The 27,687-nt window shown below is 39.7% G+C and overlaps 2 protein-coding genes across 3 annotated transcripts in view; one reads left to right on the top strand and one right to left on the bottom strand.

Moving 5' to 3' along the window:
- Window positions 1-27,687, top strand: part of LOC127530767 (cytochrome c oxidase subunit 3-like) — a 199,887-nt gene that overhangs the window by 36,401 nt on the left and 135,799 nt on the right. The window lies entirely within an intron of this gene.
- On the bottom strand, window positions 1,073-19,828 carry slc26a1 (solute carrier family 26 member 1). 2 transcript variants are annotated; one of them, XM_022215883.2, is made up of 8 exons: window positions 19,674-19,828; window positions 8,337-8,817; window positions 6,848-7,054; window positions 5,943-6,189; window positions 5,603-5,834; window positions 5,080-5,263; window positions 4,395-4,682; window positions 1,073-4,316 (listed from the first exon to the last, which is right to left on the bottom strand). In XM_022215883.2, exons 2-8 carry the CDS (start codon window positions 8,736-8,738, stop codon window positions 3,744-3,746), a joined length of 2,133 nt encoding a protein of 710 aa, XP_022071575.1. In that variant the 5' UTR covers window positions 8,739-8,817; window positions 19,674-19,828; the 3' UTR covers window positions 1,073-3,743. The 2 variants fall into 2 exon arrangements, with proteins under 2 accessions (XP_022071575.1, XP_022071574.1); XM_022215882.2 differs by lacking the exon at window positions 19,674-19,828 and adding an exon at window positions 16,161-16,312.

Raw genomic sequence — 27,687 nt, forward strand, 5'->3', positions numbered from 1 at the left:
ACGTGAAAATGCTGTGTGGGACACTGCAGAATGTGGTGATTGCCTGTTTTATCATTAAAGCAGTTAGTTCACCAAATATTTATACAGTCATTTGATCCCTATTTATTAAGTGTTGCTGTAATATTCCTTCCTTTAGCAGACATATTCAAGTCTGGTTGTTGATTTACCCTCTTTGAAAACTCATCTCTGTGTGCAGAAGTTACAAATTTACAGTTTTCTTTCCCATAAGAATAAATCTTTCCTTCCGTAATATGACAGGAATTGTTGGTTGGGTTTGAAATCCTGAAAATTTTTCAGATAGTTGTCATCGGCTGCTGTTTCACTCATATACTCATACCAGCATGTAGAAAAAACAACTGAATTATCACCAGAAAAAGTCCTTAATGTTAGAATTAATAGATATTCCTTTAACTAAGACACAAATAATAAATAACTAAATAAAATAATGAAGAAAATATATCCAATCATAGAAAAAAAGAAGAAAATCATTATAAAATAGAATTTAAATTATATATATAAAATTATGTGTGTGTGTATATATGAAAATGAAGAAAAAATATAAAATAAAACTAAAAAATAATAATATATAAACCCAGATATGCAAAATAATTTGCAAAATCTTCCATAAAAATCCTAAAAATATCTAAAGTGATTACATGTATATCAGTAAAACTTCTATAAGAACATTCACAAAAAAATGTTCTTAAAGAAACACATTTTTCACCATTTCTTTTTTCCACCAAAAAATGTTCAGAAAATTCCCAAAAATGCTGAAAATGTGGGCATCGGAAGTTTCACTGTAAAAATATATTTTTTCCCACATTTTCAAACTTTAAATTTGTAGAATCTTCAGGAAGAAAATTCCAAAATTATTAAAAAATTTCCCTTAAAAGTTTCCTAAAATAAAATCCTACAAATTTGGCAAGAAAATTCTTGTAAATTATCAAAAAATGAGTAAAAATCCTAAAAATATCTAAAGTGATTTGTTGTATTTTTACAGGGTTAACATGATAAACATCTGTTACTATTAATATTGGTAATATTAACTATAAATAATTCACACACAACCACATCACCAAAAACGTATTAGTTTAATTCAAGTATCGAACGTTAAAACTGTTTGTGGATGTTGAATGTCAACACTATGTTAAAAATAAAAGTCACACAGACTTCCCCAAAAACTGCAATCACTATTAAATTAAAGCAGTGAAATGTTAGATGACAAAATAAATGTAAGACGGTACAAAATTTACATTTTCTAACTTTACAAACAATCATTTCTACGTCTTATCACATAAATTTGGAACATAATCGGACTTTTTTCAAGAGATAATTGAAACAAAAACATTAGTTTAACAAAGATACAAAAGTCTGTTCTGTTTTTCTTTTGCTAGAAATATTTAACAAACCAAAGGCAGTGAAACGTTTGACCAGATACGTGCGGCGTCGCCTGCTGCCGTCACTGAAAACAAGTCAGAAGCACCACGCGGGACGTTTAGTTTTCCATCCTGAGCGGAAAACCGATTTGAAGGCGTTCCCATTGGCTGATCAGAACAGGGCAAGAGTACAAGTGTGTCGTAATGAGAAAACAGAAAACATGGCCCTCGTCGGTCACGTAAAGCATTTCCTCCCATCATGCATGAGTGCGTCTTAACTAACCTTTTAGAAGTTATCTGAGGTTAGCAGTTTCAAGAAACGACAACAACTGTGGCTCAGTCTCCAGGTCTGGACTCTGGACTCGGGCATTAAAGTCATTTTGAACTTTGACTTGCAGTGATATAAAACTGACATAGCTTAAATAGTGTTTGAAAACAAGAACCCGTTTAACCAGCAGCAGAAATGAACTGAAAGTGGAAGAAAACATATTTGTGACAACCTGAGTACAGATTCAGTGTAAATCAGAGAGCTTGTTCTGTCAACACACACCGTTTTTTTTTTTCAAATCATTAATGCTGTATCAGCTGAGCTACAAAGCTGTGGGTGTTTTCCTTCCTACTGCTAGTTTAGTTTCCCTTGTGCGGAAAGCATGGGAGGAAACTTTATGAGAGAATGAGAGGAGACACGACTGACACTGGCTATATACTGGAAATCTGAAACCAGAGTGGAAATAACTTTAAACAATCATATCACATTTAATTTGTGAATTTGAAACTGAATTATATAACAAATCTAGGCCTCGACAGCTCTTTATTGTATATGAAAATGTTGAATTTTTCCTTTTAAAAACAGTTCCCTTATAAAATGTAATGCTTTTTGTCAATGCAGTATTGGCTGAACAATGAATACATTAATGCTTTAATGCGCACTGTGGGTCAAGAGATACAAATTTTCCTTTGGATTTGGGTCACTTTTAACCCATGTTGTGGCCTAGCCGCACTAGACCCATGTTCTGAAGGCACAAGGGTCTAGGAACGCTCGACAGGGAGGGAGGCGGGCTAAAAGGTTGTCTTTCAAATCACTCTGCAGCAATTGGGTAGGTATACAACCAATCAGCGCAACGAATAGGCTGACGTAGTTCCTGGAGTGCCGGCGGATTGTGGCTAAGTCCCATTAGCTTCCCAACCAGCGGAGCCAACTGGTATATTAAGGATTTGCCATATCACGTCGGCATAAGTTCAAATACGTCTTTCTTCTCAATGAAACACTTCAGTGCCGTCCTTTGTTTATCTTTCAAGTTGAATTTTAGCTTCAAATCTTTAAGGGCTGTGGCCAAAGCCGAGTGGAAAGATAACTGTTTATTGTGCGCCGGTTGTTTCTGTCAGAATCGTCGCGCCTCTGTCGTCACTTAGTTACGCCCGCCTTCTGACTCTACACTTCATGGTGATTGGTCCGGCCAGTTTTAGGAGAATCCAGCCTCGAGCCTTATGGAGGGTAACTAGACCCACCCTGGCAGAGAATTAAACTCGTTGCCGTGGGTTGTCTAGCGCGGCTCGGCTACCCATGTTCCGTATCAAAGGGTTAAAACCAGAAGCACGATACAGGAATAATGGTGGTACGATGCAATGTTTGGCTGGTAAACCTGAAGTCCTGGTGTTCATGTTGACGTCATGTTGCACCCACATAAACTCCAAGCGCTCCACCCCATGGCGACGCTCCCACACAGCCTCCCCAAGCAGGACGACGCCCCTACCAAACTGCCAAAACAGTTTCAATAACCCAAGAAGAAGAGGACCAAAGCACTAACTCGGCCTCCAAACTCCCCAGATCCCAATGAGGTTGAGCATTTGCGAGATGTACTGGAATAAGCTCTAAACATGGAGGCCACACTCCACAAACCACAAGACCCGATGGATTCGATGACAATATACTGGTTTAAGACAACAAAAACCCCCTAAGAAGTCTCATGTTTATGCTCCAATGTGTCACAGAAGCTTTGGTGGCACAACAGGAACCAAGACGATATTAGGAATGTGGTTTGAATGGTGCCGTAGATTGTTGTCTTTCCTTCAACTTTGATCAACTTTACTAAATTTCAACTCGAGTCCAGCTCTTTAGATCTCGGAACCTTTAAAGAAGATGAAGTTTTGTTGTGTATGAGAGCACAAAGCTTTAAGACATATTCGGTAATAAGATTCTCTCTCTAAGTGGATAATCTTGGTACCCTTGTTTTCTCAGACAAAGCTTCCTTAAAGGCACCTTCTTAGTACTACAAAATGCCCAAAGTCACTTTCAGGCACACAACGGAGAGGAGAAAGTGGAGCACATGACAATATTTTCCCTATTTTCTGTCTTCTCTGGATGCTCTACACCACAGAGTCTTCTGGTTTGCTCACTGCAGCGCTGTTGGCGTAAAGAATCGCAGCATGAACAGTATAAAACAGGAGGCTGCTCATGTCTATGTCATTCTTCCCAAAGAACTGTCCCTTCTGCAGGATGTCAATGACCGTGGTGCTACAGCTGGCAAGCAGAACGCTCACTCCAATCTCTTTATACTCCTTAACCAGCATTTTAAAAGTGGCCATGCCTGCTGAGTCGATGAAAGGGATGGCAGAGCAGTCTAAGACTATCGTGTGGAATTCCAGCTCTCTTTGGACGAGCCCTACGGTGACGTCACCGTTGTTTTTCTCTCCGTTTGCCTTGGCCTGCTTCAGGGACATTTCTTTGGCCTTCTTCTCAGCCTTCCTCCTCTTAGTCAGCTCTAAGAAAGGTTCAACACCGACTGCTTTGTAGAGGGATTTGAGGAAGGAGTCCTTGTTGGCGTAGTACAGTGGAGCCTGGAAGCGGAAAACCTGAACCCGAGGGGGTGGCGTGAGGTTCTTGTATTCTTCTAAGTCCTCATAAAGATCGGTGTCATTGACTCGGCCCAGGAGAGAGACCTGACAAAGAAACCACCAGATTAGTGAGGTTACTGTCATTTCTATCAGCTGTTCACCAGCATCACGTCATGGACTCACCTTTGGGTTCTGGGTCTTGAAGATGATGCAGCTCATGGAAAAGACGACCCCAACCAGCAGGCCCAGCTCCACGCTGATCAGAGCCGTGGCCGACATGGTGACCAACCAGACGATGGCATCGTTCCTGCTGTCACGCCATTTAGCCGGAACGTCCTTGAACTTCCTCAGCGCCCCCCGAAGGCTGACGATGATAATACAGGCAAGGACACATTTTTGGAGAGAGTAGAAGAAAGGTGCAAAGACCAGGAGGACGAGAAGGACGACCACAGCGCTGATCAGACTCGACACCTGGTGGAGGAGCAGAGAAATGGAGAGAGATTAAAGAGTTTACGGTAAAATTACATTAATAACAAATCAAAGTACTCTATGCTTTGCTGCACTGAACACTGAGGCTCTACACATGGCCTCAGGACAGAATTCATCAGCGTTCCTAGGAGGACTTCCTTCCTTCATTGGTGAAACTTGCCAACCAGAACATCAAAGCAGTAACAGACTTTGGCATAATCACAATTTCTATGGCTTCTCATTCACTATGACTAGCCAATCCACCGTCTGAGTTTTCCTTTTCAAGCAAAAAATGTAGTGAAAACATTTTTTTCAACCTTATTATTTCAAGATCTGGTAAAAGTGGATTGCATAGTTTAGCATCAGTGCGTTTGTCCAGTTTCACAGAGCCTGTAGTCACCTGTGTCTGGCAGCCTGTTGAATCCTTCACCATGGTTTTTGCCAGAGCTGCACTGGTGGTGAAGGAGTGGAAGAAGGAGGGGATGATGTTACAGAGGCCGATGGCCAGCATCTCCTGGTTGGGACGAACGGTGTAGCCGTTTTTCTTGGCAAACATCTCAGACAGCGACACCGTGAAGGCAAAACTACGGGAAAAAATGATACTTTAGAGACCATAAATTCCTCTTTGCCCATTTTACACCTTTTAAGAACATGTATGTAGGTTGATCACATTGTAGAACTGAGATATTGTCTTAAAAGATCAAATCCAACACTTTCAAGAATAAAAGCAGCACAAATCAGTGGAACTTTAAATGACCCGTTTTCTGTTATGCAACAACAGGGTGGAAATGTTTCTGACTGTGTTATTTTGGCAACAACGTGCAATTAAATCTCTCTCCCGACTAAATTGCATCTGTAACAACCCAGATAAGACACGCATGTTCGTGCCAGGGGAACGCGTTGGTAAACTGGTCGTCTGTTACCTAATGACTGCCAGAGGAATGGCATCCAGCGCCACTCGTGGCATCAGACTGAAGGCGGGCACCTGAGGAGGAATGAACCCTGTGGGGATGTGACCAGAAACGCTGGAGCCATAACGGCCGTTCAGATCCCCAAAATGGCTGGCCAGCGTAGCTCCTGCAACAACTACCAGCTCAGTCGGTAGAGGGATCTTTAGACGATCCTTGTAGCGGTCCTGGATCTCTTTCCCTGCCACTGTAATACAAAAAAATGGTATTATACACCAAAAAGATTAAGAATCCCCCAGTTTACATCTGATCTCAGAGAAAATGGCCTGGGTTTTATTAGAAAATGTTGACAAACCTAATATTGAGATACAGATGGCGCTAGTGATGAGGTCGCACAGGTTGGTCTTGTGAATGTTGGTGAAGATGTTGATCCAGGTGACCGGCACTGTGCCGTAGCCCTGGTGACGTGGAATCTTTAGACCCAGCAGGTATTTGGCCTGAACGGTCAGGATGGTGAAAGAGGCTCCGGTGGCAAAGCCGTCGAGCATCGGACCCGAAAGGTAGACGGAGACGAAGCCGAGCCGGAATATCGCCATCAGAATCTGTGCAGTAAAAATAGAAGCACAGTTAAGCGAAAAGTCTAACAAAAGGGGAAATAGTTTGTTCATGAATGGAAATATTGGAGATTATCTGGATGGTACAAAATTATACCTTACAGAATTACCATCATTATAGTTCTTCTACAGAAACAGCTTGGAAAGGTGTGGTAATTCCACATAATTACTAAAATAGAAACTGTAATTAAACTATTGCCAAGACCTGTATATCATGCCACCCAAATGGCCATCCGTATGCATTTATCATGGACACTTACTAGAAGATGACCATCCAAGAAAACATTGGTCCACAGAGCTACTAATGGTAATTAACTGTTTGGTTTTATTCTTTGATTTGGCAACACCCACCAGCGAGAATGACCAATAACATCTGATTGTTTTGTTACATCCAGCTGATCCCGGAGGTTGGATCGTAACGGTCAGTTGACATTCTACTCATGTCCAGTGTTAACTTTTTAACTTCATTTATATGCACAGCGTTGGTCAGGAGATCCCAGTTTTCCACTGGATTTGGGTCACTTTTGACCCACGTTGTGCATCAAAGGGTTAACATAAGTCAAATTAGCCGGGTACAATCATGATTTCTAAGGGGACAGGGTTAAAAACAGCATCCAAGAAAGTCAGAATCCATGTGTTCCTTTACCTGGTAGATGCCGGCCAGGAATGTAACAGCAGCAGCGATGGTGATGGCATAACACTCCTTCCCACACTGCATACCCATCAGCTCCACAGTGTGCACGTTACCACCAGTGAGATTGAAGCCGATTGTACCGTTAAAGACATCAGGACTGGGTTTTGTGGACTCCTCGTTGAGGTCAAAACCTGCCAGGAACACCTCCCTGTCCACCACCTGGAGACAAATAGTAAACACCAGCAATAAATCAGAGCTAATCGGTATAACAAAAGTGAGTAATACACCTTCTAAGTGCTAGTAAATCATCACTGACCGACATTATCTTTCTTTCTGTCACAGAGGAAGATTAGCTTTGTACTGAATAATAAATAAGCTAACCCACTTACTTATCAGCAGCTATGAATCATTATCCACTTAAAGATAAAAAGATTGGAGTATATTTTCATACAAATAGCATTATGAATAATAAAAATGAAGACTTCCTTCCGATGGATGCCAATATGTTAAATAATACTTTTATGATAATAAGAATTGATGCCTTGAATCAGTCTTCATCCCAATGGTTTAAAGCAGGGGTGTTAAACTCATTTTAGCTCAGGGTCCACGTTCAGTTCAATCTGATCTGTAGAGGGCCAGACCAGTAAAATCATAAAATAGTAACCTAGAAATAACCGAGAAAAAAATGCAGAACAAAATGACAAACAAAGCAATGAAAACACGAGACAAACAACAAAAGTCAAACAAAAAAACAACAAACATATGACAAAATATTAGAAAAATGAGACAGAAAACAACAAAAGCGAGAAACAAAATGACAAAAAAATGAGACAAACGAAACAAAACAAAAGAGAAAAAATTTGACAAAAATTACAAAGTGACAAAAACGAGACAAGAAATGACAAAAGCGAGAAACAAAACGCAAGCGAGACAAAAAAACGCAAAACAACAAATCCTACACAAAAGAACGAATAACGCAAAACACAAAATGACAGTACGACAAAAAAGGAACACAAAATAACAAAATAAGAAACAAAATGACAAAACAAGACAAACGACAAAAATCAGACAAAAAGGACAAAAACAAGACAAAATATTAAGAAAACAAGACGCAAAACAACAAAAAAAAAACAAGAAACGATGCAAAACAATTAAAAGAGACAAAAAGTGACACAAAATGACAAAAGAACAATGAGCAATCTAGCATTTTACTTCATGATCCAAACAACTTGTCATGGTCTAGAAATGATTTTAAATTTATAGTTTTACTAATTTACAATCTGCAGTTAATGTCTTCTCTGTAATTTTTACACTTTGAGGGCCGGATTGGACCCTCTGGAGGACCACTTTTGGACCACGGGTCGCATGTTGGACACCCCTGATTTAAACCAAAGAGAACAAGAAAATGTTGAACTTCTGAAAGCTGATTTTTATCTCCCATAGACACCACATGTCTAATGATTCTTGTGGAAGACTTCAGAGTCCACTTGTGGTCCATTACCTGTCCAACCATGAGGCTCATGAGGCTGAAGATTCCCACTGACACATGTCTGGACGTGCCCATCAGGAAGTAGATGATGTTGGCATAAAATGAAGTGTATAAGCCGTAGATGGGCTCCACACCTGCCAGCAGACAGTAGGCGATGGCCTGCGGTACCAGGATGATGCCTACTATCAACCCAGACATGACGTCGCCCCAGACGTACTCTCTGAGCTTGTATTTAGGCAGCCAGCGCACCACCGGGAAGAACCCCGTCAGGGTGGATCGCACTCTGGGCATGGAGCAGGTAACGCCCTGCTTCAGCTTGGATCTGAGGACTGACGCCGTGCGCTGTCGCTGGCGAACCCGCCGCTCCAGGAGAGGGGGCGGAGCCAGCGGCGTTTCCTTGGAGACCTCCTCCATGGTCTTGGAGAAGAAAAGGAGGCAGCAGAGTGAGATGAAGGAGGGACGGGGGTGGAGGATGGAGGGGTCAGCTGAGCTCCTGGAGAAGAGACAGGAAAGACAGGGACAGGTGTACATTTAGTGGTAAAACAGTGTGTGTCTTTGAGGTCAAACAAACTGAATGTATTTTAATGCACATAAAACACAACATTTCGAATCAGGTTTTGTTTAGTCCCATGTATTAATGTCTGCAAATGTGTTGTCATGAGATGGATGGATTGATGGATGGATAGATACTTTATTAATCCCGATAAACAGAATAGGGCCCCCAAATTAAAGCTTTTCTCAATAGCACCACTAGTGTAGCTCGTAAGGGTACCATTTTGTGCCCCATTTCAACAAATCCATCAAAGTTTCACATGTTCCCATAGAATCTTTTTCAGTTTTTTTTTTTAGCTCAAAATGCTCCAAAGGTAGTTACTTTCACCTTCTGGTTTTAGGGCTGCTCTAAATGGACTGTTCTGTTTTGAAACCCAATGAGCCGGTGCTGTTCCCGCCCCCTTCAGGAAGAACGCGCTCTCTGTATCTGTGATTGACAGGTGGAGCTAATTAACGACAGAAGTAAACGTCTTGATATCCCAACAGCTTTTATTTTGCATGTACTGTTTGCAAATGCTAAAAATGTCTCTAACTTGTCAGGATTATGTCCAAATATTGTCCACCAATAAACCTCTCTTGTCTCAAATCAAATCCAAACAGACAGAGCCGCTGCAGGTTAAATTTTACAGCTGGGACCAAAGCTGTCAGTCTTTTATGGACTTTTATTCCCTGGAACAGTTTTTTGATGATGTGGTGTAATTTTACTGACGCAGATAGTTCATTGGTTTGTCCTTTAAATGTCTGAATCAGCCCTCTGAGTGAATATTTACTCCAGATTACAGATTAACTGTACAGCAACTTTCTTGGTGAACATAATAAACTAACAGTTTGCGAAGAGCTAATTTGCTCCTTTTCCCAGAATACCAGTTAGTCAGAGGCAGACTAGATGTACTATTGATGTATATTTCTACTTCCTGACCCTCCGAGAGCATGAGAGGAAAAAATGCAGCCAAATCATCTACTCTGTAAATGTACAATTTTTATGAACACCCCATGTAGGGCGTTTTGTCGGATCTGAAGATTACGATCTGTCATTTGAAAAACTAATTTCTGAATGAGATTTAAGTCCAGTATGGATAGAGTTATACAGAAATCAGTTTGCTAAATGATATGAATTCTAAGTGTTGATTGGTGCATTGGAATACAGTTTACATGTGACAATAAGGACTTTGTAAATGTATATACTCCTTATGAATGTACACAGAATGAAAATGAATATGTAAATAAGCTTGCCTTTTTAAATTCTTTTGTGGATAGTTGTCCTCCTTCGAGCATCTATGTTGTTGGAGACATGAATGCTGTCATAACTGATAGAAACTCTGCCTTTGGTAAATACTCGGTTCAGTTTTGTGAGGATCATAACTATATTTTATCAAGCAAGTTACTGCTGCCAAATGATAGTTACACCTAAATCAGTGAGGCGTGGTATACTACCTCGTGGTTAGACCACTGTTTCAGCACGTCTGACGCACATGCATCTCTTGGGTCTACGGCGATATTGTATGATGTAGTCACTGGCGACCATATACCTTTTTCATTCTCAGTCAAAGTTGAAAAGTTGCCTGCATTGTCTGTAACCAGCAATGACGTGTTCTATGGAAAGCTGGATTGGTCTGCCTTCACTAAGGAAGATCTAATGTCCTATTTTTTTTCACACTGATACTCTATTTTGCAAAGTTAATCTACCTTATGATGCAATAAGATGTACTGATCCAAATTGTGCAGATGAGCGCCACATAAGTAATATTTGTACATTTTATAATGATATAATATGTGCACTTGATAAAAGTTGTGCAAAACATTGTAAACCACAAAATAAGAATTATACAAAGCATCCAGGTTGGAATAGGTTTGTTGCCGGCTACTATGAAATGGCTCGTGAGGCAACAAGAGAGTGGGCTCTGGCTGGAAGACCGAGGCAGGGACCCGTTTATGAAAATAAGAAACTCACAAATGCAAGATACAAATATGCCATTAGATTCATCACAAAAAATGAGCAAAGCATGAGATCAGATTCCATGGCAGGAAAGCTCTTAACAAACAATGTTATGGATTTCTGGAAAGAGGTGCAGATTCTTAACAGTAAGAAGACTCCACTGTCATGTACGGTGGATGGCATTTCTGGGTCAGATAACACAGCAGAGCACTGGAGACAGCATTATGTAACACTCTTTAACTGTATTCACAGTGAATACATCAATGTAGAAGTGATTGACAAGAATGAGTGTATGAAGCCATGAAAGAGCTGCCTGAAAAGAAGACCTGTGGGGCAGATGGTATATATGCAGAGCATCTAAAATATGCTAGCTGTAGGCTATCTCACCTTCTGTCTATTTGTTTTACCACTTGCATGACCCGTGGTATTTTGCCAGATGCTCTCTTATCTGTCCCTGTTATAAAGGACAAAGCAATTAGATTGGAACATCTAGATAATTACAGGCCCATTGCACTAGCCAGCATTGTTTTAAAAGTAGGTGAAAAGGTGTTGTTAAGTAGAATTCAGCATATCATCTCATCATCAGACAGTCAATTTGGTTTTAAGTGAAAACATGGCACAGATTTATGTATTTTTGCCTTAAAGGAAATTTTAAGAAAAAAAAGTAAAAACTCATCTGTTTTGATATGCTTTATTGATGCTTCTAAAGCATTTGACAGTGTTAACCATCTAAAGTTGTTCATCAAAATGCGTCAGCGAGGAGTCCCAGAATACATATTAAGAATATTAGCATACTGGTATGCTCACCAGGTGATGCAGGTGAGGTGGGGCAACAGTATTTCTGCCCCATTTGGTGTCTCAGATGGTGTGAGGCAAGGTGGAATTCTTTCTCCTGTGCTTTTTAATTTGTATATGGACGAACTGTCACTACAATTAAAGGCTTGTAAGACTGGTTGTATGATAGGTTCCATTCTTGTAAACCGTCTAATGTATGCTGATGACCTTGTTGTTTTGAGTCCAAGTAGTGCTGGGATCCAGGAGCTTTTAAATCTGTGTTCCTCTTATGGATTGGATTATGACGTCAAATATAATGCAAGTAAGAGTGTCATAATGATTTGCAGAACCAGAGAGGACAAAGACCTGACATTCCCTCAGTTTAAGTTATGCAGTGTCATTCTGAAGGTTTGTAGTAAATATAAATATTTGGGTCATAAATGATGATTTGTCAGATGATGATGATGTATTTCGGCAATGCCGTATGATGTATGCTCAGGCCAATATGCCTTTGCACAGGTTTGGTGCTTGTACAGATGCTGTAAAAAGACACTATTTAAAGCATATTGTAACCCATTGTATACTGCCCACCTGTGGTCAAACTACAAACGAGCTACTATTCGTAAACTCAATGTTGCATACAATGACTGTTTAAGAACTCTTTTGAAAAGACCACGATGGGAGAGTGCCAGTTCATTGTTTGTTTGTGCTGGAATTAGGACATTTCAGGCTATGTTGAGAAACCTGATGTTTAAATTTATTTGTCGGCTCAACAATTGTGAGAACTCTATAATCATTTGCCTGACAGACATCAAAATAAGTGCCACACGCTACCAGTCTGAACTGTGGCGTCACTGGTACAGTTGTCTGCTGTAGTGTTTTCTTCTGTGTTGTTATTTTTATTTATCTGGACCCTGTGTCTGTAATAAAGTTTGATGATGGTAAAACACTCTAAATGACAGTTAATCGGCCTCCACCATCACAACACCGGAATGTGCTGTGATTTAGACTGGGGTCTCCTGGACTGATAAAGGACAAGAATGAGAGGTTTCTGTAGGTTTAAGTAGATTATTTTTGCATGGTATATGACGAGAACTTGGTGCGGATCGAAGTCTTTAGTCTTTATTGTGTTTTAGTTCAACAACTGCTTACTTTGCATATAAATGACGACTTTAATCAAACTAATGCAGGCCCTTTAAGTCTCAGCAGACATTTTAATCTGACAGAAAACACAGGAGACAAATAACGATCCTCCGCTTTGACATGAAACTGAAAGAACCTCTTCCAAAGACGATCCAAGAACCTTCCTGTTGTGGGGTACTTTACTCCCGCCAACATGTAAAGACTTTTCCTGATGAACTGCTCAGCATGACGGGAGGCACACTGAGGATCTTTTGGGAGCAAATAAATAAAAGTGACTCCAGTTTCAACCTTGAAGAACACAGAAAGTAACTGATTAAAGCCGTTTCTAATCAGTGTTCTCTGCCTTTCATCATGTGACATAAAAGCACTCCAGCGTCGCTCAGAAATCACCTCCAAGGGGCGAGTCTTTTATTTAATCCTGGAATGTTTTCAGTCATGTTAAAAGTCTGTAAAGTGGAGATCTCACTGATATTTGGTGTATTTATTTTTCGTATAATCTTCAAGATTCCACCAACTGTATCTTTTCTTCCAATCTAAAGCGCCGCACCAGGGCGTTGTCTTGATTTTATCTTGAACTTGGCCTTGACGATAATTTTTACAGTCTACAAAAGGGATTGACGGAAAATACACTCTGTGCTGACATACAAAAGATTTTATAGGACTGAAAACATCTGGAATTTCAATCTTTTCAAAAGCCTGATGTATGCAACTGGTGGCGGGACACAATCAGTGAAATGTACACACCAGTTTTTATTCTTTGGGTGGTTTTTATACGCCAAAAGACGCATCAACACCCCAACTAAGATCTCTGTCTGGAAACTAGTTTACTGATGACACTTTCAAACACATGGATTCACATTACTAGGGTTTCGTTATTAAAAAAGACAAGAAACCAATCCTGTCATCTTCAGGATTGGGGCTTTCTTCATCATTCTTCTTCCTCAGAATCTAGTAGCGTAGCGTAGAGTAGTTTTAGCTGAGTTGTAGGTGAGCTGGAGTGCTCGAGCTGCAGTAATCAATGGAAAGATGGGTAGAGAGAGGGGATATTTTCACATAAGGCTCATATTATCTACTTATTGTGTGTAATTTTGATGCACAGAAGTGAGTTTTTAGGGTTTAATGGATGACTACAAAGAGATTTTAAGATAGTTTGATAGTTTCACAACTTGTTCGTCAAAGGAAAACCTCTAAACAGCAGCTTATTCTACCTCTGACTGTCAGTTTGCTGTGCAGCTAAAGTCATTATCATGGTGAGCATGCAGTCAAGCGGCGCTTTTTAATAATTGCATCAAAGAATATTCTAAAGATAGCATTCAGGGCTGGAAACGGTGACTAAGCTAAAACCTTCTACTCCCTTCACTGTGACTAAATGTTGAAGATGACTTCAGTTAAAGACCAGACTTGCTCTTTTGAAGCTGGACCAGCTGTTATTAAGGACTCATGAGGACCAACCAACGAGAGATGATGAGATCATTGCTCTGATATTACAGACTGACGGTCATTAGAACTAAAACTGATTTTTTTTCCTGATTGGGCAAAACGATCATGTAAGTTTAAAGTTTATTTATTTGGAGGGACAGCACATATTAATGAATATAAAATCTCATAATAGTTTAAACAAGGCTGCAGTAAAAACGCCATCTGTTGTCCCACACATAAAAGAAAAACATACAGACGTATAAAGCCTGATTTTAAAGTGCTTGAATTCCTCGATTTTCACACGTTTGATTGTCAGTCAGCCATGTCTTATTCCAGGGGTGTCCAACATGAGGCCCGTGGGCCAAAAGTGGTCCTCCAGAGGGTTCAATCCGGCCCTCAAAGTGTAAAATTACAGAGAAGACATTAACTGCAGATTGTAAATTAGTAAAACTATAAATTTAAAATCATTTCTAGACCATGACAAGTTGTTTTGATCATAAAGTAAAATACTAGATTGTTCTTTTTTTGTTTGGTGTCTCATTTTTGTAATATTTTGTCTTGTTTTTGTTGTTTTTTGTCTGATTTTTGTCATTTTGTTTTCTGTTTCTGTCGTTTTGTCACGCTTGTATTTTTTGTCGTATTTTTCTCGTTTTGTGTTTCATTGTTTTGCGTATTGTTTTTTTCTCTCTTGTCGTTTGTCCATTTTTAGCGTTTTGTAATTTTTTTGCCAATTTTTAAAAAATCTCTTTTCTGTTTTGTTTCGTGTCTCCCTTTTTGTCATTTTGTGTCTCGTTTTTGTAATATTTTGTCTTGCTTTTGTTGCTGTTTGTCCTTTCTTGTCCGACTGTTTTGATCATGACTAAATGTTGTGTTCCTTTGTAGACGCTCTGATCCATAAGTTGTAACGTGTAAATGATAAACTGAGGCATATCATTGCTGAAATTGAATGTATTTTTCTGAAACAACTTCAGGTTGTTCATAAAGTTTTATTCATTAAATGTGAACATTTGAAGAATGTACTTTTTTGCATGAAAAAAGGAAACATTTGGAATTTTATGAATTATTATGCTGTAATTTAACTGAACTAAAATGAGTTTGACACCTCTGTCTTCTAGTGTCTTTGAAAACTAACAAAAGTGGATCTTTCTCTGGTAGTTGGAGGTAGAATATTCCAGTTTGTGCAACCTTTAATAGATAATGCATTCTGTGCAGAGGAGGACTTTCTAAACTTTACTTCATTCACCCCTGGAGGCCGACCTTGTCCTGCATTTACCTCAAGTTGTCCAACAGTAGTTAACCCTCCTCTTGTCTTCATTTATGGGCATTGAAAAATATTGTTTCCTTGTCTGAAAAAAATCCAAAAATTCAGCAAAAAAATCCCCAAATTTCTGAGAATTTGCAAATCCTTCAGCGGAAGAAAATTCAAATAATTCCTTAAAAGTTTTATTTTTTAAAAATCCCCCAAATTTGGCAAGAAAATTCTTGTAAATATTTTTTTTAAAAATTAGTAAAAAACTTCCAAAAAAATCCTAAAAATACCTAAAGTGATTCAATATATATCAGTAAAACTTCTAATATGTTCTTAAGAAACATTTTTAACATTACTTTTTTTCATCAAAAAAAACTTCAAAGATTTCCCAAAAATGTTGAAAATGTGGACATCAGAAGTTTCACGTTGAAAATATATATTTTTCCCACATTTTCAAACTTTTAACCGGGTCAGTTTTTACCAACAGGACAACATGAGAGTTAATACAACACTGGAACGACGGAGAATTAATGATTATCCTGCAGATGGACTCAAAATAGTCCATGAAAAACGGCTGAAGTTTCAGCTTATCAGCGCTGAGCTCACTTGGCATCAACTCAGCAAAAACAAAAACAATAGCTGCTTCCCACCGTCTGTCATGTTCATTAACCGTACTTCAGGGGCTTTACTAACTTTACTACTGAAATAAAAAAGGACTTTGGAAGCACCATTTCAGTCAGCTGAAGCGTGATCATGTACTCACCTGAAGAGTCGCTGACACAGAAGACTTTAATGAGTATCTAAGTCAGCCGCTTCACCTTCCTCTCATTATCTGTCTGCTGATCTTTCTATCTCTCTCTGCTCTGTGTCTCAATCAGATGTCGTCCAAACAGTCAGTAGATCTGAGTGTGACTTCTTGCTGCATATATAGTGAGATAAGAGCAGCCCTTTGCTCGCCCTCACACTCCTCCCTACTGGGCTGACCGCTGGGAGTGGGCGGGTCTTATGTTTTCATGTGTGTGTGTGTTTGTGGGCGAGAGGTTAAATAAAGTCCTTTTTTTTCCCCACCGGATCATTGCGTTTATCGGCCCTGCTGGATGCCCGCTGCCTGCAGTCGTGTTTGCAAAGTGAAAACGGCCACAGACTCGCACGTTGTATCGTCTGAACGCCTCCAGCTTTCAGATTGAATCAGCAAACAGAAGATAAGCCCGGCCTGAGGTGTTTCTGTTATCTGTACGCTTCACAATTAATGCGTTTCCATCAAATAAACTCACGTCACACGTGGACTAAGTGAAGTTTATGTATCCAACAGTGTTTTGTTCCGACAAGGTTGGATAGAATCAGGTACCAGGTGTGTTAAAGAGTGTAAAAGTGTTATGTAATGATCCTATATAGCAGGGGTGTCCAACATGAGGCCCACGGGCCAAAAGTGGTCCTCCAGAGGGTCCAATCCGGCCCTCAAAGTGTAAAAATTACAGAGAAGACATTAACTGCAGATTGTAAATTAGTAAAACTATGAATTTAAAATCATAAAGTAAAATACTCAATTGTTGTTCTTTTGTCGTTTTGTGTCTCATTTTATGTCTTTTTGTCACTTATCTCCTGTTTTTATCGTTTTGTCTCTCGTTTTTCTCACTTTGAGTCTCTTTTTTTGTCATATTTCATCATCTTCTTGTTTTTTGTCTGATTTTTGTTGTTTTTTAACCTCATTTTGCCATATTTTGTCCTGTTTTTGTTGCTTTGTGTTTCCTTTTTGTCTCATTTGTGTTTTTGTCTTATTTTTGTCATTTAGTGTTTCACTTTATTTGTTGTTTTGTGTATCGTTTTTGTCGTTTTGTGGGGGTTTTTTTGTCTCGCTTGTGCTGTTTGACTATTTTGTTGTGGTTTTGTTTCTCGCTTTTGTCATTTCTGGTCCCGTTTGTGTCATTTATGGAATTTTTGTGTTGTTCTTGTCATTTGTCCCTTCTTTTGTCACTTTGTAACTGTTTTATCAAATTTTTTGCCTCTTTTTTGTTTCGTTCTGTGTCGTTTGTCTCATTTTTGTCATTTTGTTTCATGCTTTTTTCATTTTGTGTCTCATTTTTTGTAATATTTTGTCTTGTCTTTGGAGTAAGATGAGTTTGACACCTTTGTTTATATGGTTGATTGTTTATTGCTGTTATCGTAAAAGTTCCTAAAAGTGAAATCTAAGCTCATAATAACATGTTGTTTTATTAAAGTTGTCAATATTCACGTTATCATTTACTATTTACTATTTATTTAATTAAAATCGCCTCGCTTAGACTTCCCGCTAATTGAGAACGGTGAGTAAACATCTGGATAAGTTCTGTTTTTTTCTTAGACAATGCAACGGGAAGCTCAACCTGCTTTGAAAGATCTGCAGCTTTCCCAAATGATCTTAAATCACGTCCAAGAATAACAGAAAAACAGTGGCTCGGTCTGAAACGTGAACGTATTCGATAGAAGCCGACATAATACAGGATTTACTGTGAAAAGGACAAACGTGCCGTCAGTTCATTTCTTCCAAAGACACGACATCTGGGTCACAGAGACGCTGCGGAACGTCAGACTCGTCCAAACAAATCTTTAATCTTCAAACTGAAGTGATTATTCTGAGTCATTAGAGTTACTGATTGAATCAGAGGGAAGCTGTTTGTAGTCCATTCATCTCTGGGTGAACGTTTACTGAAATACGGGTTAAACCAACAGCTAACTGAATATATTAGTGAGGTGAATGAAAGAAAGGAAATCATTTCTGAATGAAACAGCGGCTTGAATAGTGATGTGAATTCTTCCAATGATGTGTTTAGCTTGTCAGAAAGTGAACCATGTAGTCAGTAACTGAATGGATTCAAATACAGTCATGGAAAACATGGTGAGACCACCTTTGTTCTCTTCAATTCCTTGTTCATTTTAGTGCCTGGTACACCGTGCCACTGTCTCGCAATGATACAGAAATCTTTACCAAACTTCCGCATTTGTCCAAAATCATTAGAAATGTGTCCAGAACTTAGTCAAAAAATCATCTTTTCCTGTTCACAATCTGTCCAAAATGAGTGAAACATCTAGGATGGCTTAGAAGGGTTCCAGAACTGACTAAAAACAACAAAAACTCGTCCAAAATGACTCGCAAAATAAGCATGTTCTCACAATGTTGTTAAAATATGTGCAAAATGACGAGAAATTACTCAAATTTGTTCAGAACCTGCTAAAAAAATCCTCTTTTTACTGTTCAAAATGAATTAACTGTCTGGGATGGATTAGAAGGTTTAAAAAATTACTTAAAATGGGTCCAAAATGACTTTAAAATGTGTTCAAAATATACAAAATTTCCATAAAATGTAGGAATATTTCACAGTTGCAGCTTTATAAACATCCGTGGTCCTCAGCGGTGGATTTGTAGAAGGATCATAATCATGTGATCATCAGCAGGCAGCTGATGTAGTGTTCACTGTTGTCATGGTTACAGTGATGCCGTGCTGCTATCTGGCAATGATACAGAAATGTTTAACAAATCTGTGGATCCAGACTATAAGCTGCATCACTGCCAGAATCTAATCACTTGGTCCTTGTATCATTTCTGATCTTCCCTGAAAATTTCATCCAAACATGTTGGTCTGTTTTTGAGTGATGTTGCAGACAGACAGACAGACAGACAGACAGACAGGCAGACAGACAGACAGACAGACAGACAGGCAGACAGACGCTGATTGTCAGAGTTTGTTTCAGGAGTCACATTTAGTTGTTGTTTTATGAAACATGTGAGAAAAGGAACACTTCTAAGGCTATTCTGAAGCCAAAGAATGTCATTTTAATGTGAAATAACCAAAACAAATGATCCACTCAATAAGAAATAACCTCTAATTCCTGAATGAAGGAGAACGAACGGGGCTGAAATAAGCCGTTATGTTTGTGTGTAGCTGTGTGTTATGCTGGACTGAATGGCTTCTTTGTGAGTCTTACTATGAAGACGTGGCTTCACTTCTTTCTGCTCAGCCACAGTTCAGGTTGCATCATCGTCACACATGACAGAAACATCAGACTGCAGCTTCACTTCCTGTTTACTAAAACTGACCAGCCTCTACATGCTGGTTCTTCTCTCTGCAGATCAGAAACCTCCTGTCCTGTTCTGTTCTGTCTGAGGGGATTAGAGCTCTGCCCCTTTAAATCCACTGGCAGCATCCATCTGTCTGCCTGTCTGCTCCACCACCGTGTGTTTGTTATAATATCTGCACACGGTTCTGGTTTAGATAAAGACAGATGAGCCTGAACTCACCATGGGAGCAGCAGCAGCAGCCTGTGGGGGTCCTGAAGGCAGCATCAGCCATCCCTCCCTGAGAGCTGCCTCCTCGATCACCATCACCCTGTTTTCATCCACTCTGCTGCTTCCTGCTTCCTCCTGCAAAGCATGATGGGAGCAGCAGCCCCCGCCTCGTTCCTGTCTGAGACTGGAGCGCTGTAGAGGGGAGGGAGAGAGGGAGGGGAGAGAGGTAGGGAGGGATGATGATCACCATGGCGACTGAACTCAAAGGCAATAACCATGAGAGGAAAAATTAAAAAGATTGTATTCAGCATTACAAAAGTGACTTTGTGCAGAAAGAATTCAATTTAAAATGTGTCTTAAAGAGCATTTCCTGTTTCAGTGACAGAAGTTTTGCACAAATATTGACCAAACTGTAAAAAAAATGAACACTGTTTAAGGAGGTTTTCCCTCATGTTGGGATTTTATCGACACCCCAGATTCTTCCTGGTCTGACCCACAGAAAACCTACCCAGGAATTAGTCTGATCCTTAAACCCTGTGAGTGTTTTTACAGCCCTGTCTTCATTCCAGATGTGGAACAGATACAGTGTGTTTGTACAAATGATGACAAATAAATAAAAATGTAAAAAAACAACAACAAATAAAATAAAAATCTGCAAACCAAACCATTTTTCCTATTTTATCTGACAGATATTTTTCTCTGTTTTTTAAAATTTGAAAATATACAAAATAGCATTAAAAACCTGTAACTCCAAGTAATCAGAAAATATCAGTGTTTTAAGGAGGAAATAGATTTTACACAAAAAGACTGATTATAAAGCAAATTATTTTTTCTTGATTTATTGTGTTGTTTATGTGTAGTTGTTGTATTACTGTCATGATGTGGCACTTTGCTGTTTTTATATCCGTTATATGATTAAAGTAAAAAGGAAAATGAGGAATTGAGGCCTGGTGTGTTCGTTCCTCATGTGTCTCTGATTTGGTCTGATTGACTGAAGATGAATAAAAAGGGAGCAGAAACTTTGGTTCTCTTTTGTTCACCAACTCCCACAGTTTGTGACTGAAGGAATCAGACTCCAGATTCTTTAGTTTTTTTTAAATGTTGGGTTTTTGTGACATTGGTTTTGTCAGGTTGGGTTCAGATGTTAGTTTAATTTATGGGGATACAACAGATCCTAGAACCCTTTGAGTTTCTTCTCTTCTTCTGGTGGTTGTGACCCATCAGTTTTCTGTTTTTTGCTCTTGATGTTGGTTCATGATCGTTTTCTTCTTCATCCATCCATCATCTAGACACCACTTAGTCCTCATTAGGGTTGCACAGGGAGAACATGCAAACTCCATGCAGAAAGATCCCAAAAGACCAAAACACAAACTGGAGATCTTCTAGCTGCAAGGCGACAGTGCTGGCCCTCATTTTCTTCTTAAGAATAACTTGACAGATTTCCTGCAGTCACTTCTGCTCATGTTGGACCTCTTTGGAGTCATTCTGGAGGCTGTAAAACCGAAAAGCAAGATTTTCACACCTTCTCATCAACTTTAAAACCCAAAGTGTCAATAAACTCAACTTAACCTTCTCTTCACCTGCAGCATTTTCTCACAAATATCGAGGGTCTCACAGAAGACCTCTTCTACCCATTAACTCATTGAGGATTAACCAGTAACTGTCAGGAATGCAAATGTTTAAGGAGGATTAGCTGTAGCATAAGACAAACAATCCAGCTGTTGGACACTTTAGTCACAATGTGAGGAAAATATTTAATTAGAAAGGCCTCCTGCTGACTCTACAGAACAAACCCAGACCTTATTTAACCATGTTTGAATTTAGTAATGAGTTTGCATCAGCGTTCCTGCAGACGGAGGGTACAATCGATGTTTTAGTTAAAAAGTTACTGACTGCATCTGTTTGCTGATCAAGCACGATTTATCAGCTGATCACAGAATACTTGGTTTAATTATTTTCCCAGCAAAAAGGTGATCTGAGGATAGTTTCTCTGATTTAACCGTGATATAATACTTAAACTGGAGCTGAAAGCAGAGTCGGTGTACTAAAAACACAACGGGCCAACATCCAGTATTTACACTCGAAATTCATATATAGGAATAAATACGATGTTTGCTTGATTTTTTTTCTTTTTTCCTTTTCTGTCACTGCAAATTTGCTTTTCTAAATATTCCTCCTCATTTTCCTCACTGATGGACCTCTGCCTGTTATATTTAAGTGACTTCAAACTAAGACGCTGAACATCGGAGGAACTGAAACATTGATGGCTGATTTTCATGCACCGTACGATACCTTTGTGTGCATATCGACCTTTTCAGTAAGGAAGATGGGACACCCTGCAGAACTGCAAAACCACTACAAAGACTCAAAAATGACCTCATAAACATGCCAAATCACTGCAAAAAGAGACAAATTTAAGACAAAAACACGCAAGACCACCATGACGATGTGTAAAGTGATGACAAGAAGGCACAAAATCGCAAAAAAATAGATATGAAACCACTACAAAGACTCAAAATCGCCTCACAAAGACGCCAGATTACTTTAAAAGAGACAAAATCATGACAAAAACACGAAAAGCCACTATGAATCTTCAGGGGCTTGATGGACAGAAGCTTGTTTCCAATCTAAATCTGTGGGGGGAAAACTGTGTGGGAATTTTGAAGTATATATAGAGAAATAAATACTTCAGTTTTGAAGTAAAGAATTTTTTCCCGTTTGGTAAGAATCATGGATATTTCTATGTACACTAACATGGATGACCAATTCATAATCAGCAATTAACTATCACAGGAAGCCAAAAACCTGAAGAAAAGCCTCTCAGACACGCGGGGAACATGAAAACGACCATCAGATTCAAACCTAAAACCTTCTTCCACCCTTTAAACAGCTTTACTTTACTGTGAACATGTGAAAAAAAAGACCCACATGAGTTCAACAGCAAAAGGCAATTTTATTCACTAGTGTTGCAGCGACATCTAGTGGTAGAGAGGAGATAAGCATCTGTTTCTGCTTTCTCCACCTTTATTCTCTACACCTACATATGAATGCTTTAAACTTTCAAAATAAAAGCCGGGGGCATTTTACATGTCGGATCGATGAATGGTAGAATATAACCCACATAAAACACCCACCTGTATTCTATGAGTTTCAAAGTAGGACTGTGGTTGATGTAAAAACCCACATTGTCAGTTCCACAGAGATAAATTTAGTCATTTATTTTTATCTTCTGCTCTTCTGGACCATCATTGGGCATCACGTAAACAATTCCGTACGAAAACCTGTGCACCGGTCTTTGACACGACTGGGTAGTAAATTAGACATGCATATGTGTTTGTCCATTAACCATTAGTGGGGTTTATTTACCCTCTGACCTCTGGGGGCAGTAATGAGCCTTGAGTTTGACAAAGGCACCAAAAGAACTCTTCAAATAAGCAACAGAAAAATAGCATTTGTGCTTTACTGAATGTAAAATCAAACTTTGCCTCTTTATTTTACTGGAGAAACTAAATGTACGTCTAATATACATCTGTTTCTGTATTAAAGAGCTGCTTCTACAGCTCTTCTATGGGAACCATGTGGAGCAGAATCTCCTACGATGAACGCTCCTGAAGGTGGCTGGTTTCTGCTTTGAAGTTGATGCCGGCTTCTTGCTTCCATGTGGAAGGAGATGAGTGATAAATCCCTTGGAGGGCCGTATTCCAAAAAAAATCTAATTTTAAATCTTCGAGCAAATTGTGTTTTCAGTGGATGTATCGGTTGAAAAAGCAGATCAGGATGGACTCACTCAGGAACAAAAACAGCTCTGGTTGCATTTCACTGGTTTCTTTGGGCCCATAGAAGGACAAAGTGCTGGATCAATGTCTCATGGGGTTAAAAATGATTTTCTTGTCTCGTGTTAGCTTCAGATTAATCTCAGAGATGCTTTTAGAACACCCAGGTCCAGCTCTGGAGATGTTCAGACTTTGGACAGATTCTAATCCCAGAGAGAATGTGCTGGAGTCGGGGAGTTTGGAGAAGACTCGCAGAATAATGAATTCCTCCTTTTGGATTTTCTCTGATTGGTGAACGGCCAGCAGACTCGGGGTCAGTGCCAGTCAACCCAGAAAATCAGCTCTGACTGTTTTTGGGCGGCAGAGGGAATGATTGGGGATCACATTTTGCCGTTACCAAACAGGCTTCCGGACGAGGAGCTTTGTGTTTGATTGCCGCCTGCCACGGCCAACGACAATAAACGCTCGTTAGAAATGCTTGAGGCCCACACAGAATAATATTAGTCTGAGCTTGATGTTCGTGTTGTCTCACTGAAGACGGCAGCTCATCACACAGCCCATGTTAGTCTTGAAGAGACGCTGTGCAGAGATGAAAGTCCTCCTGCCTGAAACGGGAAAACGAATTTGCTTAAAATAAAACTCAGATGATGGGATGCAACTGCTCACCATGTCTGACAGATGTTGGTCAGTGGTTCTTAAAATAGAGACTGGGTCCCTCCAGGGGGTCACAGATTGAATTTTGGGGATGGTGATGTGATAAGTAGGACAGAAAACACTGTTTTTATTATGCAACTGTGTTGACATGAGCATTTATGCCAGGATTTTGTGGAACGTCATAAGTTTAGTGGTTATTTTACTCTTTCTGTTGCACCACAATGAGGTAGATTAGTAGTTTGATTAACTTTGGTTTGATTAAGCTTATGATAATATATTTTTAGTCATTCATTTTAAGTTGAAAATGAATCTTAAAGCTAAATTTTCAGGCTTTTGGGTGAACTCTGGCTTTGAAACACATTAATTCATATATGACTCATAACTGCAATAAATTTAAGAGCAAACCTATAATAACTAACAAACCTCTATGAACACCAACATCTAGACCTCTATGAACATCTAGACCTCTATGAACACCTGGACCTCTATGAACACCTGGACCTCTATGAACACCTGGACCTCTATGAACACCTGGACCTCTATGAACACCTGGACCTCTATGAACACCTAGACCTCTATGAGCATCTAGACCCCTATGAGCATCTAGACCTCTGTGAACACCTAGACCTCTATGAACACCTGGACCTCTATGAACATCTGGACCTCTATGAACATCTAGACCTCTATGAGCATCTAGACCTCTATGAGCATCTGGACCTCTATGAACATCTGGACCTCTATGAACATCTAGACCTCTGTGAGCATCTGGACCTCTGTGAACACCTGGACCTCTATGAACATCCGGACCTCTATGAACACCTGGACCTCTATGAACACCTGGACCTCTATGAACATCTAGACCTCTATGAGCATCTAGACCTCTATGAGCATCGAGACCTCTATGAACATCTAGACCTCTATGAACATCTAGACCTCTATGAGCATCTAGACCTCTATGAGCATCTAGACCTCTGTGAGCATCTAGACCTCTATGAACACCTGGACCTCTATGAACATCCGGACCTCTATGAACATCCGGACCTCTATGAACACCTGGACCTCTATGAACACCTGGACCTCTATGAACACCTGGACCTCTATGAACATCTAGACCTCTATGAGCATCTAGACCTCTATGAGCATCGAGACCTCTATGAACATCTAGACCTCTATGAGCATCTAGACCTCTATGAGCATCTAGACCTCTGTGAGCATCTAGACCTCTGTGAGCATCTGGACCTCTATGAACACCTGGACCTCTATGAACATCTAGACCTCTATGAACATCTAGACCTCTGTGAGCATCTAGACCTCTGTGAGCATCTAGACCTCTATGAACACCTGGACCTCTATGAACACCTGGACCTCTATGAACACCTGGACCTCTATGAACACCTAGACCTCTATGAACATCTGGACCTCTATGAACACCTGGACCTCTATGAACACCTGGACCTCTATGAACACCTAGACCTCTATGAACATCTGGACCTCTATGAACACCTGGACCTCTATGAACATCTGGACCTCTATGAACACCAGGTTCTGGTTCCTACCAATGAATCCACATCAACGTTTAGTCTAAACATCTAAAAACTTTAACACATCACATTCTACTGATGTTAGAGCCTCAAAAGTTGGTGAAATGTCGACCAAAGACTGTATTTTTAGTACAAATATGGGTCCATCCACATATAAACCCTAACAGGAACTTTATGGAGACACAACACCACCGTCATTTGAAGATTCAGCATTTTTAAATAATTTCATGTTTAAGGACCAATAATTAATGTACAGATTTCCATGACCAAAACAGAGCTAAGCGATAGAAACATGACCCCACATGAATCCTAATGTTGCTCAGTCTGTGAATAAGAAACTCTTTAAGCTTCATGAGGTAAAACTGTCAGTTGTTTTTGTTTATAGCCTGTTGCAGGTTCAAAACCTATAAAATCTTCGTAGACTGTTTAGAAATAAACCATTTAAATCTGAATCATCGTCTATTTGTTTATGATTATGTATCAGACTCAGGACTTGGAGCTGAAGGCAACATGAGGAGTTAACTGGTAATTTCTACAGCAGGAAAATAAAATAAGAACACAGATATCGCTGACATGCAGCAGGCAGACGTGTTGGTTTCACACCTTTTGTAAGCTGAGCATTGAAAGGTGTTGTGGCAGGAAGAGCGACAGATACAAATAAATATGCAAACTTAGTAACAAACAATGAGGAGTAAGGAGTAGAACCATTTCTAGTTCTATCTTTGAGTCAAATGACTACAGTTAAATGTGAACAGGTGCTTTGGGCCACTTTTTGCTCCCAGTTTTCACTATGCTGCTTATCTAACACAAAATGATTCATATTATTCTCAGATGTTGGTGGAGACTGAATCAGATCTAAAAGTCAGAAATGCAGCTCCCATTGGGGCTCTGATTCTGTTTCTTTATTAGGCCTTTTCGACCGAGGCTGTTCCGGTTCGAAGTTGGAGTCGGTGCACGATTCAGCCCCGGTTTTTTGCTTTTCGACCTGCGGTGGGCCGCCTCCGGGCTCCAAAAACTGGGACTCGCACCGGCACCATCTCATTGCTGGGCCAGAGGTGGGCCGAGGTGAGAGCCCAGTACGTCAGGGCTGGGGGCGGGGTTACAGTCTGACCGTCAACAGCGGAAACACAGAAGCGCCATTTTTAAACAGCCGAGCGAGTAGCAGTAATGTTCAGTGTTTGTGTTTTAAAAATCGGTAAATATAGAAGCAAAATCCAAGCAGCAACAGTCTGAGGAGGAGACCCAAAGCTTCCTGGAACTGTGGTCTTCATATGAAATTCAGTGGAAGTTAGAGGGAGCCTCTTGGGCCACACTGGTGTTCGAAACAATCCAGTGGGAGATGGCTACAGCTGTACGAACGGAGCCGGACTAACTCCTCAACAAACTAAAAAGCTCAGAAATGACTGCAAGGACCAGAAAAGGCAGCCGGGATGCAGCAGTTGTTGGCCGTGGGGTCTTTTTGACCTCTGGTGGTCAAAAATCACTTTGACGGCTTTAAAACAGTTCAACTAAAACCAGGAAAGTCAAAGACTCAAAGTCTGTTGTTCTTGATTTGTGAGAAAAATGTTCATATTGTTTGTCCTGATGTTTTTGAAATGTAAAGAGAGAATTACAAACCGTGCAAAAGGAAATAAACACAAACTTTTGTTGTGATAATGTCATGAACTGGACAGGAATAAGACACTCCAGCTGATGTTAAAAAGGTGCAGAACAGCAAAAAATGATTTTGACCACTTTTGATTTGTTGGAAGTTTTTTTTCGGTGGATTTTAACCAATAGGAAAGATGTCTACCAGCCACATCAATTAAAGGTGTTTAGAGATTCATCATGTTGAAAAAACAAAATAATAAAAGTATAACCCACATGCTCATGCTTGTGCTGCTGCTTGTGATTTGAAAGCTTTCAAAAAGTTCTTAATAATCTGATGGTGGATTATGATTAACATTTCAGTCAGTCGAATCTGATCATTTTTTGTCTTCTAAACTTTAATAAATAAATGATAGTTTGGGTTCATTCCCAAAACTTAAGAGAAAGAGAAAAGGTCCCATGGGTTGGTCA

This window comes from Acanthochromis polyacanthus, chromosome 18, assembly GCF_021347895.1.
Source record: "Acanthochromis polyacanthus isolate Apoly-LR-REF ecotype Palm Island chromosome 18, KAUST_Apoly_ChrSc, whole genome shotgun sequence".
Classification (NCBI taxonomy): Eukaryota; Metazoa; Chordata; class Actinopteri; family Pomacentridae; genus Acanthochromis; species Acanthochromis polyacanthus.